The sequence below is a fragment of the Dama dama genome, chromosome X, assembly GCF_033118175.1.
Source record: "Dama dama isolate Ldn47 chromosome X, ASM3311817v1, whole genome shotgun sequence".
Taxonomy (NCBI): Eukaryota; Metazoa; Chordata; class Mammalia; order Artiodactyla; family Cervidae; genus Dama; species Dama dama.
Window position 1 is genome coordinate 127,843,645 of NC_083714.1, and position 15,136 is coordinate 127,858,780.

General features: G+C 42.1%; 1 protein-coding gene across 1 annotated transcript; it reads right to left on the reverse strand.

Annotated features, from left to right (window-relative positions):
* Positions 1 to 14,292: 14,292 nt before the first annotated feature.
* On the reverse strand, positions 14,293 to 14,949 carry LOC133052881 (melanoma-associated antigen B18-like). The gene has a single exon (XM_061137701.1). It carries the CDS (start codon positions 14,947 to 14,949, stop codon positions 14,293 to 14,295), a length of 657 nt encoding a protein of 218 aa, XP_060993684.1.
* Between the last annotated feature and the right edge of the window lie 187 nt (positions 14,950 to 15,136).

Sequence of the window (15,136 nt, forward strand, 5' to 3'; positions counted from 1 at the left end):
AGTGATACTCTATGTAGTTAGATTTGCATTTCTCTCGTAATGAGCAATGTTGAGTCTTTTTTCATGTTCTTTTGGACTTTCTTTTTTTTCCTATATAGCCAAAATAGGATTACAGAAAATTAAGCAGATTATATAGAGTTCCCATACAGCCAGTGTCTTCCTCTACTTAGTATATTAACATCTTGTATTGTTTGAATGGATAGAAATTCATTTCTTACAATTGATCAACTAATATCAATATGTTATTTTTAACTATTGTCCATTGTTTATAATATTTTTTACTTTTTGTCTCTCACAGTTCTGTAGTGCTTCACAAGTGCATGACATTACCTGCTCAACAAACATAGTGTCATGCAGGGGAGTTTCAGTGCACTATAAATCTCCCATGATCCACCTGCCCATCCCCCAGAACATCACTTTGAGCCCCTGACAACTGCTGAAAGTTTTCTTCTTTCTAACGATTGGACTTTCCCAGAGTATAATATTAATAGAATGATACAGGATGCAGGCTTTTTGTACTGGCTCCTTCTACTAATCAATATGCATTTCTTTCTCCGTATGTTTTTATGGTTTGAAATTCTTCCTTTGAAGGCTGAATAGCATTCCATCATGTAAACTACCAGGTTTGTTTACCCATTCATGTACTGAAGGTCATCTTGGTCGTTTTCAGTTTTTGGCAGCTATGAATTAGCCTGCTGTTAATATTTTTGAAGGTTTTTGGATGGAGATAAATTTTCAGCTCTTCTGAGTAAATACCTAAGTGAGCATCTTCTAGATCATATAAGATTATGTTTAACTTAAAAGAAATTGCCAGACAGTTTCCAGTATGTCTGTATCACTTCTTTCCGTTCAGTGCTGAGTTAGACTTCCTATTGGTCCCAGCCCTTGCCAGCGTTTGGTATTGTCAGGTATTTGTTTTTGTGTTATCCCTGTTAATAGGTATGTCATTGTTGTATTAATCTGAAATTCCCTGAAGACATGTGATGTAGACCATCTTTTCATAGGCTGGTTGCCATCTGTGTATATTCTTCGGTGAGATGTCTGTTCAGCTCTTTTAACCACTTTTAGATTGACTTGTTTTCTTATTGTCGAGTTTTAAGAGTTGATTGTATATTTTTGCCACATGTTTATCATGAGATATGTCTTAGAATTATTTTTCCCAGTTTGTGACCTTTCTTTTTGATTATCTTCATAGTATATTTTGCAGATGGAAATTTTTGATATTAATGAAGTTCAGCTTATTATTTTCTTTCATGGATTGTACTTTTGGTGTTGTGCCTAAAATCTCATTGCCAAACTCAAGTTTTACCCCCGTGTTATCTCTGGATTTATCTCTCGGCTTTCTATTTTGCTCCATTGATCTCTATTTTTGTCTTTGTGCCAGTACCATACTGTCTTGGTGCCTGTGGATTTGGGGTAGAGTCTGAAGTCAGGCAGGTTGATTCCTCCAGTTCCATTCTTCTTTCTCAAGATCGCTTTGGCTATTCGAGGTTTTTTGTATTTCCATACAAATTGTGAAATTATTTGTTCTAGTTCTGTGAAGAATACCGTTGGTAGCTTAATAGGGATTGCATTGAATCCATAGATTGCTTTGGGTAGTATAGTCATTTTGACAATATTGATTCTTCCATTCCATGAACACGGTATATTTCTCCATCTATTTGTGTCCTCTTTGATTTCTTTCATCAGTGTTTTACAGTTTTCTATATATAGGTCTTTCGTTTCTTTAGGTAGATATACTCCTAAGTATTTTATTCTTTTCATTGCAGTGGTGAATGGTATTGTTTCCTTTATTTCTCTTTCTGTTTTCAAATTGTTGGTGTATAGGAATTCAAGGGATTTCTGTGTGTTAATTTTACATCCTGCCACATTACTATATTCATTGATTAGCTCTAGTAATTTTCTGATAGATTCTTTAGGGTTTTCTACGTAGATGATCATGTCATCTGCAAACAGTGAGATTTTTACTTCTCCTTTTCCTATCTGGATTCCTTTTATTTCTTTCTCTGCTCTGATTGCTGTGGCCAACACTTCCAAAACTATGTTGAATAGTAGAGGTGAGACTGGGCATGCTTGTCTTGTTCCTGACTATAAGGGAAATGCTTTCAATTTCTCACTATTGAGAATAATGTTTGCTGTGAGTTTGTCATATATATATATATATATATATATAGAGAGAGAGAGAGAGAGAGAGAGAGCTTTTATCATGTTGAGGTATGTTCTGTCTGTACCTGCTTTCTGGAGAGTTTTTATCATAAATGGATGTTGAATTTTGTTAAAGGCTTTTTTTGCATCTACTGAGATAATCATATGGTTTTTATCTTTCAATTTGTTAATGTGGTATATTACATTGACTGATTTGCGGATATTAAAGAATCCTTGCATTCCTAGGAAAAATTCAACTTGATGATGATGTATGATCTTTTTAATATGTTGTTGGATTCTGTTTGCTAGAATTTTGTTAAGGATTTTTGCATCTATGTTCATCAGTGATATTGGCCTGTAGTTTTCTTTTTTTGTGGTATGTTTGTCTGGTTTTGGTATTAGGGTGATGGTGGCCTCATAGAATGAGTTTGGAATTTTGCCTTTTTCTGCAATTTTCTGGAGGATTTGAGTAAGATAGGTGTTAGCTCTTCTCTAAATTTTTGGTAGAATTCAGCTGTAAAGTCGTCTGGTCCAGGGCTTTTGTTTCCTGGAAGATTTCTGATTGCAGTTTCAATTTCCTTGCTTGTGATGGGTCTGTTAAGATCTTCTATTTCTTCCTGGTTCAGTTTTGGAAAATTATGCTTTTCTAGGAATTTGTCCATTTCTTCCAAGTTTTCCATTTTATTGGCATAGAGCTGCTGGTAGTAGTCTCTTATGCTCCTTTGTATTTCAGAGTTGTCTGTTGTGATCTCTCCATTTTCATTTCTAATTTTTCTTATTTAGTTCTTCTCCCTTTGTTTCTTGATGAGTCTGGCTAATGGTTTGTCAATTTTATTTACTTTTTCAAAAACCAGATTTTAGCTTTGTTGATTTTTCTATGGTCTCTTTAGTTTCTTCTGCATTTATTTCTGCCCTAATTTTTAAGATTTCTTTCCTTCTACTACCCCTGGGGTTCTTCATTTCTTCTCTAGTTGCTTTAGGTGTAGAGTTAGGTTATTTATTAGACTTTTTTCTTGTTTCTTGAGGTAAGTCTGTATTGCTATGAACCTTCCCCTTAGCACTGCTTTTACAGTGTCCCATAGGTTTTGGGTTGTTGTGTTTGCATTTTCATTCATTTCTATGCATTTTTTTATTTCTTTTTTTATTTCTTCTGTGGTTTGTTGGTTATCCAGAAGCGTGTTATTTAGCCTCCATATGTTGGAATTTTTAATATTTTTTTCCTGTAATTGTGATCTAATCTTAATGCATTGTGGTCAGAAAAGGTGACTGGAATGATTTCAATTTTTTTTGAATTTACCAAGGCTAGATTTATGGCCCAGGATGTGATCTATTCTGGAGAAGGTTCCATGTGCACTTGAGAAAAAGGTGAAATTGATTGTTTTGGGGTGAAATGTCCTATAGATATCAATTAGGTCTAGCTGGACCATTGTGTCATTTAAAGTTTGTGTTTCCTTGATAATTTTCTGTTTAGTTGATCTATCCATAGGTGTGAGTGGGGTATTAAAGTCTCCCACTATGATTGTGTTATTGTTAATTTCCCCTTTCATTCTTGTTAGCATTTGCCTTACATATTGCAGTGCTCCTATGTTGGGTGCATATATATTTATAATTGTTATATCTTCTTCTGGGATTGATCCTCTGATCATTATGTAGTGTCCTTCTTTGTCTCTTTTCACAGCCTTTATTTTAAAGGCTATTTTTTCCGATATGAGTATTGCGACTCCTGCTTTCTTTTGGTCTCCGTTTGCGTGAAATATTTTTTTCCGGCCCTTCACTTTCAGTCTGTATGTGTCCCTTGTTTTGAGGTGGGTCTCTTGTAGACAGCATGTATGGGGTCTTGCTTTTGTATCCATTAAGCCAGTCTTTGTCTTTTGGTTGGGGCATTCAACCCATTTACATTTAAGGTAATTATTGATAAGAATAGTCCCATTGCCATTTGCTTTGTTTTGGGTTCATGTTCATACAGCCTTTCTGTGTTTGCTGTCTAGAGAAGATCCTTTAGCATTTGTTGAAGAGCTGGTTTGGTGGTGCTGAATTCTCTCAGCTTTTGCTTATCTGTAAAGCTTTTGACTTCTCCTTCATATCTGAATGAGATCCTTGCTTGGTACAGTAATCTGTGTTGTAGGTTTTTCTCTTTCATTACTTTGAGTATGTCCTGCCATTCCCTTCTGGCCTGAAGAGTTTCTATTGAAAGATCAGCTGTTATCCTTATGGGAACCCCCTTGTGTGTTATATGTTGTTTCTCCCTTGCTGCTTTTAATATTTGTTCTTTGTGTTTCATCTTTGTTAATTTGATTAATATGTGTCTTGGGGTGTTTCGCCTTGGGTTTATCCTGTTTGGGACTCTCTGGGTTTCTTGGACTTGTGTCACTGTTTCCTTCCCCATTTTAGGGAAGTTTTCAGCTATTATTTCCTTGAGTATTTTCTCATGGCCTTTCTTTTTATCATCTTCTTCTGGGACTCCTATGATTCGAATGTTGTTTCACGTTGTCCTAAAGGTCCCTGAGATTGTCCTCATTTCTTTTCATTCTTTTTTCTTTTTTCCTCTCTGCTTCATTTATTTCTACCATTTTATCTTCTACCTCACTTATCCTATCTTCTGCCTCTGTTATTCTACTGTTGGTTCCCTCCAGAGTGTTTTTGATCTCATTTATTGCATTATTCATTTTTAATTGACTCTTTTTTATTTCTTCTAGGTCCTTGTTAAACATTTTTTGCATCTTCTCAATCCTTGTCTCCAGGTTATTTATCTGTAACTCCATTTTGTTTTCAAGATTTTGGATCATTTTTATTATAATTATTTTATTTCTTTTTCAGGTAGATTCCCTATCTCCTCCTCTTTTGTTTGGCTTGGTGGGCATTTTTCATGTTCCTTTACCTGCTGGATATTTCTCTGCCTTTTCATCTTGTTTAGATTGCTGTGTTTGGGGTGGCCTTTCTGTATTCTGGGAGTCTGTGGTTCCTTTTTATTGTGAAGGTTTCTCCCAGTGGGTGGGGTTGGACGATTGGCTTGTCAAGGCTTCTTGGTTAGGGAAGCTTGTGTCGGTGTCCTGGTGAGTGGAACTGGATTTCTTCTCTCTGGAGTGCAATGGAGTGTCTAGTAGTGAGTTTTGAGTTGGGTCTATGTGTTTGGTGTGACTTTGGGCAGCCTGTATGTTGATGCTCAGGGTTATGTTCCTGCATTGCTGGAGAATTTGCATGGTATGTCTTGCTCTGGAACTTATTGGCTCTTGGGTGGTGGCTGTTTTCAGTGTAGGTATGGAGGCTTTTGGATGATCTCTTATTAATTAATGTTCCCTGTATTCAGGAGTTCTGTGATGTTCCCAGGTTTTGGGCTTAAGCGTCTTGCCTCTGGATTTCAGTCTTATTCTTCCAGTAGCCTCAAGACTTCTCCATCCATACAGCACTGATAATAAAACCTCTAGGTTAATGGTGAAAAGATTCTCCACAGTGAGGGACACCCAGAGAGGTTCACAGAGTTACATGAAGAAGAGGAGAGGGAGGAAGGAGATAGAGGTGAGCAGGAGGAGAAAAAGGGGGACTCAAGAGGAGAGAGACAGATCTAGGCAGTTCTCTGTTCCCAAAGTGTTCTCTGTAGCCCCAACACCCATAGAGATTCACAGAATTGGATTGAGAAGAGAAGGGGGAGGGAAGAAATAGAGGTGATCTGGGGGAGAAAAAGGAGAGTCAAAAGGAGGAGAAAATAATCAAACCAATAACCACACTCCCGAGTAAAACTGGGTACTGAAGGTTAGATTCTTAAATGTCCAAAATTGATATCAAATACTGAAAAACAAAGATTAAAAATCTAGAGTAGAGGTTAGACTCTTTAAAATACAATTAAAAAAAAACAAAAAATTAAAGAAATATATATGAAGTTCACTTTAAAAATAGTGTCCTTTTTTGCCAGGTTATAGTGGGTTATAAAAATGAAAATTAAGGAGTAATAGAGGAGTAATAGAGGACTTTAAAAAAAAAGAAAGAGAAAAAATCATTTTAATTAAAAAATAATAATAATAGTAAAAATATATCTAGGAATTTTTCTGGAGCTTTTGCGGGCTGTGTGGGTTCAGTTCAGTTTCAGATAGCTCCTTGTTCCAGCTTACACTTCTCAATATCTCTAGGCCCCTTCTTGTGTAGTTGGTGTTAACTACATCCATTTTAATCTGTTGCACCTGTCACTTCTAAAGCGGTTCCCTTTGTTTATTTGGCTTCTGTTTGCAGGTCTCTACAGTGTCTAATTTCTGCCCTGACACAAGTGGGCGGAGGTGGTCTCTTGTTTAGGTTCGCTTGCTCAGTCATGCTGTGGGGAGGGAGGGGCACTGCAGACAAATGACCCTGGCGTGTGTGGGGAGCACTCGGAGTGTTCCAGCCATACTGGGTTTGCCCCCGCTCATGACGTGTGTGATTTCCCAGTCTACACTGCTCTGGCTCCAGGCTGCTCTACAGGGAGCAGGCCCTGATTTGTGTCTACTTCCCAGGCCCAAGCCACTCAGGTTCAAGTTTTTGGGTAATCCACAAAGGCACAGGCTCAGTTGGGCCTGCTTTTTGTGCCTTCCCTGGCCCGAGCAGTTCAGGCACCCAGGAGCTTGACAAGCTCACTCTCCCCAGGTGCGGTGCGCTTTCTCCCCTCCGTGGTCCCAGCCTCAGTTTCCGGGCACGCTGTTCGGGTGCTCCTTGTGTCTATTCTGGGGAGCTGATCTCTGGATGCGACCCTCCCAGAGGATGTCAACCATCAAGAATCTCAGGAAGTCTTTGGTTAGAGACTGGAAGCCTGTTTGCAGTTTGGTAGGGAATGCACTCTCTGGAGCTGAGTTTTCCCCTTTCCCCTCCCCCCTGTCTCCTGCCTCCAGTGGGGAATGGGCTGGTCCGCAGCTGGCTAGCTCTTCTCTGGTATTCGCTCAGTCCTTTGTTCTGGGAACGGGCAGGCAGTGCCTAGATTTAGGGCTTTTCACAGGTTAATTCTCTCTCTCTTGGTATCCCACAGTTTAAGTTGCTATCTCGCCTTAGCTCCCTCCGATTGCCCTCAGGGATTTCAGGCCCTATCCTTACTTTTAGCAATGCCGCCTGCTCCTCTACATTCAGCCCGCACTTGCTGGTGTCGGATGTGAGCGTCTGGGGTACTTTTCTGCTGGGAGTTGCTTTTAGGCATGCAATCTGTGGATTTACTTTTCCTCCCAGTTAGATTGCCTTCCGAGATTGGAAACCTTCCCCCAGACCCGCTGGTGAGAGGGTTTCCTGATATTTGGAAACTTCATCTATTAAGACTCCCTTCCTGGGATGGATCTCCATCCCTAACTGTATTGTCACTCTTTTTATCTTTTTTTTTTTTTTTTTTTTTAGTTGGAGGCTAATTACTTAACAACATTTCAGTGGGTTTTGTTATACATTGATATGAATCAGCCATAGATTTACGGGCCTGGTGCACTGGGAAGACCCAGAGCAATCGAGTGGAGAGGGAGGTGGGAGGGGGGATCGGGATGGGGAATACGTGTAAATCTCTTTTTATCTTTTATATTTTGTCCTACCTCCTTTCGAAGACAATGGGGTACTTTTCTGGGTGCATGATATCCTCTGCTAGTGATCAGAAGTTGTTTTGTGAAGTTTGCTCAGCGTTCGAATGATCTTTTGATTAATTTGTAGGGGAGAAAGTGGTCTCCCCGTCCTATTCCTCTGCCATCTTAGCTCCTCCTCTGACAGGTTTCTTATTCAAGGTAGGTAGAGAAGTAAGAACATATCCGCTAGCAAAATAATGTCTCATAAAATAATGTCTGTGATCACAGGAATGCGATCAGGTACTGTAATGTAACCATAGGAGTGGCACCTATCACCTTCACATATCTATTGATTAGAAGTAAAAGAGCTGAATAGATATTTCTCCAAAGAAGACATACAAAAGGCCAACGGGTCCATGAAAAGTTGCTCACCATCACTCAATTCATTTCAGTCTCTCATTCATGTCCAACTCTTTGCGACCCCATGGACTGTAGCATGCCAGGCTTCCCTGTCCATCACCAAGTCCTGGAGCTTACTCAAAGTCATGTTCATCGAGTCCATGATGCCATTCAACAAATCGAAAACTCTGTCGTCCCCTTCTCCTCCCACCTTCAATCTTTCGCATAATTGTTTTTACAATTTATGGATCTATTATTTCAAAATAAAGGGTTTGAAATAAACAGGGAGGCTGTAACTCATGGTTCAGTTGATAGTGTCCAGGTTTTCTCTCCTTATGGGACAGTCTTCCTAATCCCATTGCAATTGACTGAGTCACCTGATTAGAATATGCTTCTGATAGAGGCAGTGATTTAAACTAGAATGCTGAGCTTTACAAAGACATTAGGATATGAGGAAATGCTTATGTAAACACAGAAAGAGAGTCAGGAGATAATCTCTGAGTTACAAGAAGTTGAAAAGGCTAAAAAAAATAGAGATTATATCTACTAAAAGGGGAGCATATTAACTTCAGCAACAAAAGGAATACAGGGGATAATTGAAACTGCTGGCGATCTTTGTGGTTTAGTCATCATACCCTGTTGGCATTTGTCAGCAATGGATGCAACATTCTTAGTAACACAGACATCTTTTTGTTCAACACTAACATCTTAGACAGTGAAAGGTGATTTATGTTTTACTCTAAAGATCATGAGAAGACAGTGGGAATGGCTGATTTATAACAATTTAAAAAAATCTTTTCAAATCCGTCAATCAGAGTTATTACAATAACAAAGAGGTAGTTTGTGTGTCCTTTCTCCACAGTCATGTAACGAGATGCAAATTCTCCACCTGTAAATAAGGGAAATGTAGAATCTAGATTCTATACAATGTGGAAAATCTTTAGAAGCTGTAGGGCAGGAAGGATTCTCTTCTGTCAGACATCAACAAGACCTCTCCCAAAATGTGGGAAAGTGGGACAAACACAAGAAGAACTGGTGAAGGAGAAGAGTTGTGAGGAGCTTGTTGTTGAGTCCTGTCTGATTCTTTGCAACAACATTGACTGTAGCCTGCCAGGCACCAGTGTTCATAGGATTTCAAAAGTAAGAATACTAGAATGGGTTGCCTTTCCCTTCTGCAGGGGCACTTCCCAACCCAGGGATCGAACCTGGGTCTCCTTCATTGCAGGCAGATTCTTTACCCTCTGAGCCACCAGGGAAGCCCCATTTCTAAAGGTAGCCAGATAATGTTTAGACCATGTTCTTTCTTTTTTGGTCCATTCCAACCCTGCAGGCACCGTCAGTTTGAATTTTATAAGCACACAAACTGGAGGCATTCATGGCTTACAGTGTCTGGATTTGTACACACAAAGGGAAAGATATTGGGAGTCTAGGTGCAGAGAAATGCAGAAGAAAGTGCCCCTAGTTCTAGCACTGTGAACCAGTTTCATAGCCCAAAGTTGAAAAATTTGGATGGGGTGGCATGGAGACCTCCTCTGTTTGAAGATATTCACCTCAGGTTGGGACTTGAGCCCACGTGGCTGGGACTGAAACCCACCTGACCGGGACTTGAATCCAGCCAAAATCCTGTTTGGGACTTGAACCATGGTCTTTTAACTAGAATCACTCACCTAGTGCCTGGCCTTACTGAGGCTCAGCTTTTTCTGTCTCAAAACACAAGGAATTCAGAAAGGCAAAGTGTAAGTCAGGAAATAGAATTATTAATATAGGATGCTTGTAAGAGATGGAAGCAGGCAGGTGATGGAGCTTTGCCCTGAGGATTAAGTGGGCTACATTTTATAATCACAGGAAAGTGAAAGGGGGGGAAAGACTGACTTATTTGAATAGAGCTCAGGCCTACATCACTCACTCCCACTTCGTTTGGGGCAGGAGAGTATCTGACCCTATGAGGTCAAGATCGGATTATCATAGTACATCTTCAAATCAGTAGAAGGGTGGTGACATTCTTCTTTTACCTATGGGACTGGAGCATATCTCATGTTTTATTTATAGCTTCATATTTAAGCAAGCCTGCTTCCTTTCACAATTTTCTGATATATTTCTTGAGGGATCAGTAACTTACCGTGGTCTCCCAAAGGTTCCTAGGTTTCTCTATCTCTAAGCCTCTACTAGACTTCTATAGCTACCCGTCTGTCTGGCTGTCTGTGCTCAGGCCCTCATTCATGTCTGACTCGTTGCAACCCCATGAACTGTAGCACTCCAGCCTCTCTGTCTGTGGGATTCTCCAGGCAGGAATACTGAAATGGGTAGGCATTTCCTCCTCCAGGGGATGTTCCACACCCAGGGATTGAACCTGCGTCTCCCACATTGCAGGTGGATGCTTTTTCACCAAGTCACCTGGGACAGGTACCTGTATGCTATGCTATTCTATCCCTGTCATATGGAGGCAGGCTCCCCCAGCCAAGAGCAGTCATTTCTCTTGGTGGGTGTCTTCTCCATGAGGGTCTCCAGCTTGGACTATTGTCTGGAATTTAGTGAGCAAGTTTCTTCCCAACAAGAGGAGGGGACAGTCTTGCATGATCAGAAACTGACCTTCAAAGGTAAACTTTCCTAGCAAGGACTTGATGGGAGGGGCAGGTCACTTGGTTTGGGACCTTCCTTCCATCCCCATTATCATGGAGGATTGGAATGATAAGGGCCAAGGGAAATCAGCACAGGGGAGCTGCCCCACATATAAAATAACTGTCCTCCCTGCCACATCAAGGGTTACCTGAGGCTCTTCTGGAGAAATGACCAGGTGTCCTTTGGGAGCCAGGGAATTTCCGGGGCTCCATGAGTATTCGGTCCCCTCGGCCAACTTGGTCTGGCAGCCTCGAGTCTCCTATAGGACTGGAGGGACTGTGGTCATGATACAGGTGGCCCTCTAATTTGTGTATCTATCGGGTTGCGTACTAGTGTTTTCCCAAACAGGGAGCATTCGTCCTTCCAGTCAGCCTCCTGGCTGTACGTAGATCCATCCTTTTTGCATGAGACAGCGGCTCTGATCCAGGCTTCCTGGATTCTGTCCCGCCATGGGCTTTGGTAAGGGAGAGTAACCCTGAGGTGGTGAGGGGTTCGAGCTGTCACTTTGTGTAATCATGCTTTTTCCTGTTGTCCCTGAATCCTTTTTGCCTGCTCAACCCTATCTCTATCATTGAGTATGCCAAAGGCAAAATCCATGAGTTGATTTATGGGGGTCTTTGGTCTAAAGCTGCCTACATGGTACATTGGAGGAAGATGTTCTGGCAGACTGTTCCCCCCCCTCAGAACTGGGAAGGCAGCAGTTCAGGTTGTGGTTCTGGGGAAAGTAGACTAAGAAGCTGATCATATAAAATATCAGTCTCCTGTTGGAGAATGACGCACTTTGAAAGGGGTGTGAGCACTTTCACAGGAGGGAGTTGAAAGGAGTTCTTTAGACATGGATTTTGGAATACGGTCATGAACATTTGGATCCATGGGACTTCGCTCCTCCCCGCCCATTTTTGGGTTAGGATGTCAGAAGACAGGGACCAATGGGAGTTATTTGTTCTGGTGCACTCCCAGTGTCAACAGTGGGTTCCCTGTGAGCACCTGAAATCTACCTGGTTGGTGAGCCTGAGGAGGCCCATTGGGTTAGTCTTGAAAAGGAACAGAAGCCAGTGGGAGGAAAAAGGATCAGCGTCCAAGGGCCTACAGTCTTCAGAGAGGGAGGGAAGAGACCTAGGCTGTGAGTCAACTAAAGTGTTTACCGTCATCACTGAAGTAAAACAAAAAGAGAGAGCCGAAAGGTAGGACTGGAGCAGCACAAGGCAGTGATACCAATACTAGGCAAAAGGTCCCCTCAGGCTATTGCTGCTGTGATGTTGAAGAGGGCTCCTCTTTGGACTCCTGAAGTGGCTCCTTGCTAAGAATCCGCCTGCAGTGCAGGAGATGTGGGTTCAGTCACAGGATTGGGGAGATACACTAAAGAAGGAAATGGTAATCCACTCAAGTATTGTCGCCTGGGAAATCCTGTGGACAGAGGGTCCAGGGGGGCTTCAGTCCAAGGGGCCACAAAGGGTTGGGCATGACTTAGCGACTGACCACATAACTTTATAGAGTGAAAGAGGCAACACCTAACCAGCAAGGAGGCCCAGAGATCAAGAGACAGTCTGAGAAGTCTGGAGAGCAGGATAGAAGCGAAATCCAGGATACGAGGGAAGGTGTAGAGCTATGAAGTGGGGGAGGCTGGAGTTCCTGGTTGTGGATCTTGGGGGAAGTGGACTGTCTCCTAGGCAGAGAGTCCTAAGACTGCTGAGAAAGGTGATCGCTTACTGCCTCTGCTCTGGGGTTGACAAAGTCTGCTTGAGATCCCCAGGAGGGAGGGGCTCGCCCACAATGTAAGGTCGGGGTGCAGTGAGGTGGGCCAAACATCTAGAGAAGGATGCAGAGTCCCCCAGTTTTGGCCCCTGATGCAGTTCTGGAGTCCCAGAATCAGACTGGGATTAAGAACGTGTAGGGAGGGAATTGGGCTCAAGGTCTTACAGAGGGGAAACTCACCCAATGAAGTCCCTGATTATTTGTATGGTACTAATTTGAACTTCATGCAGTCTTCTCCGTTAAACTTCTCCCCTCAAAATGGATAGAGCCATAGAGGAAGTGACAAAGACTAAGAGGAGAAAAGTCTTGGCCTCAGTGGATGCCTTCACCATTGGAAATTCTGTTTCTATCAGGCCCAAGGACAGCCACCCAAGTGTTCTTGGGGTATGCACAGCCTGGGGGTACTCCTTGCAACTCTCAATTGAGGGGAGCCATGACACAGCTGACACAGATCTTGCTCTGTGGGTCATGGAAGGAGAACAAAGCAGAGAGTGACAGAAAGCAAGTTTTCATGGGAGAGACAGAGGGAAAATCAGGGGTCTCCAGCCAGCAGTTTGGGCAAGCCCACTGGAGTTCACTGCGGCAGCAATCCGAGTCTTGGTACCAAATATGTCACTGGTGAAAAGAGATTTCCTCAGTTGTTGCCCTTGCAAAGAAAGGGAAGGACTCTGGACTAGTGCACGTCAGGGGACTTGTCTTATGAAGGTCACTTTATCAGTCTTGTGAACTTGAGAAAATTGCACGTTATCCATCTATAAATGGAGTCTGCTATATCCTATCTTACATGAATGCTGGAATGCATGTACTACATATAAAGCAGAGTCATGCTGATTAAGAAACACTGGTCTTTCATGTAATGGAAGTTATGGTTATTATGAACCTCCAAAGTACCACCTTCCTATCTGAGGTTATTTTTATCCAGTAGACAGCAGAGACTATGTAGTGCATTTGGACAAAATAAATAAATATTCTTAAATGAGCTAAATTCAGGGAAAGTATATTTTATTTTTACCAAAGAAAGTTAGAGGAAATAAGGCAAACTACAAATTAAAGGTTTTTGCCATTATGATTGCTTAATTGTTCTTTGGTTTCTGAAATTTTTCTGTGGTCTTGTTTCACATTACCATGTAAATCTCTCTTTCAGTGACATCTTACCTACTTCCAGATCATAAAGAAAATACAGATGGTTCATGAATTTGTTTTACATCTACCAAATCTGCAACTTTAAAAACCTTAAGACAGCAATACATAAGACAGGAGTATCATTACCAAATCAATAGTCTGAAGAAAAAGAATCTGTTAGAAGTAAAAATGAAATAAATAATATGCAGTTTAAAACAGGAAGGCAGTAGAGATCTAAACTTGGTTTGCTCGACCCCTGCTAACCTGCACTGTATAGAAGCTGGAATACTCTTTGAGAAAATTCTGTTCCAATGTCATCTTACCTTGTTTAGATGGTGAACAACATATTCAATATTTTCAATGTGTTTTACAAATACCCAAACTGCAGCTTTCAAAACTTTAAACAGCAAACTGTGATTTATATGATTAATACATTTGTATTCTGAAGCACAATAAACCTTATGAAAAGTAATTCACATTTGAAAATACTAAACTCCTCCCTCATCTCCTTACCAATCTAATTTAAATCAACTTTCACTAGCTATTTCTCCTCTGGATAAAGGAAACAAGATATATATTTTGTTGAAATGAATTGTACCTAAACTCCCTTACTACATAAAAGTGTAAAGAACATACAAGTTTTGTTCCCTCCACCCCTACTGCTCTTTACTAGTTAGGAGCCTGACAGCTCTGTTCCAACACAAAAGGGAAGAAAATGGCCGGGTCCCCCTCCCTAGATGTGGGAGGAGTTGTAAGACTATGCCCTGGAAGGGGCACTGGCTTCAGCCATCGTTGGAGCCCTGGCCGTGCCTCTCAGCCCTGCTCTCTCTGCCGGATCTCTCAGAGCCTCGTCATAGAAGTCTAGGAAGGAACTAGGGGCCATATGGAGGATCTTGGCCAGCACCTCCAACACCTTCATCTTATTGGTCTCAACAAAAGCTCTCGGGCCCCACAGGGGCTCGTAGTGTGGAGAATCACTATTGGGTACTTCAGGTACTTCCTCTGCACCAGATCTTTGGTGATAAGCCTTCTGGTCTCCCCAAAGATCCAGTGCCTCCACCCAGCATAGACCTCCAACACACAGTAATTCCCAGATCCCCTCCCCGGTTGCGTGGTTACTCTTCCAGAAGATAATGCCCAGGAGCACCATGAGGAGACCGGACTTGGGCAGCCCTCCTTCATCACTTGGACCTTCATCGCCCCTGAGGTTGAGCTTGCTGATGAGGGCGTAGATCTTCCTGCTATGGTTGATTTCCATCAACTCCAGGCCAAACACTAGCTCCACATGCTCAGAGGCTCTCCTGAGGATCTTGGCGAAGTGCTGCCTGTACTTCCTGCTGACGACCTTCAGCAGGGTGTTCTGCGTGACGGGCTGCTGCTTGGGGTACTTGTCCAGCAGGAACCCCTCCAGCATGCTGGCCTTCGTAGTCAGAGGATCTTTGCGAGTGCTCTGAGTGGCGGGGCTGCCTGGGAGGCACCTACACTTTCCTCCTCTGGGCCCTGGGCACCTTCATCAGATCCTGTGCAGAAGGGCCCTGCATCAGGAGAGCTAGGGGCCATGGCTCCCTGAAGCTCCTGGTGATCGCCAGAAGCAGGGGAGC

Bases quoted from the DNA above. Each gene is read 5' to 3' on its own strand.
- LOC133052881 (XM_061137701.1), bottom strand. From the start codon at position 14,949: ATGCTGGAGGGGTTCCTGCTGGACAAGTACCCCAAGCAGCAGCCCGTC.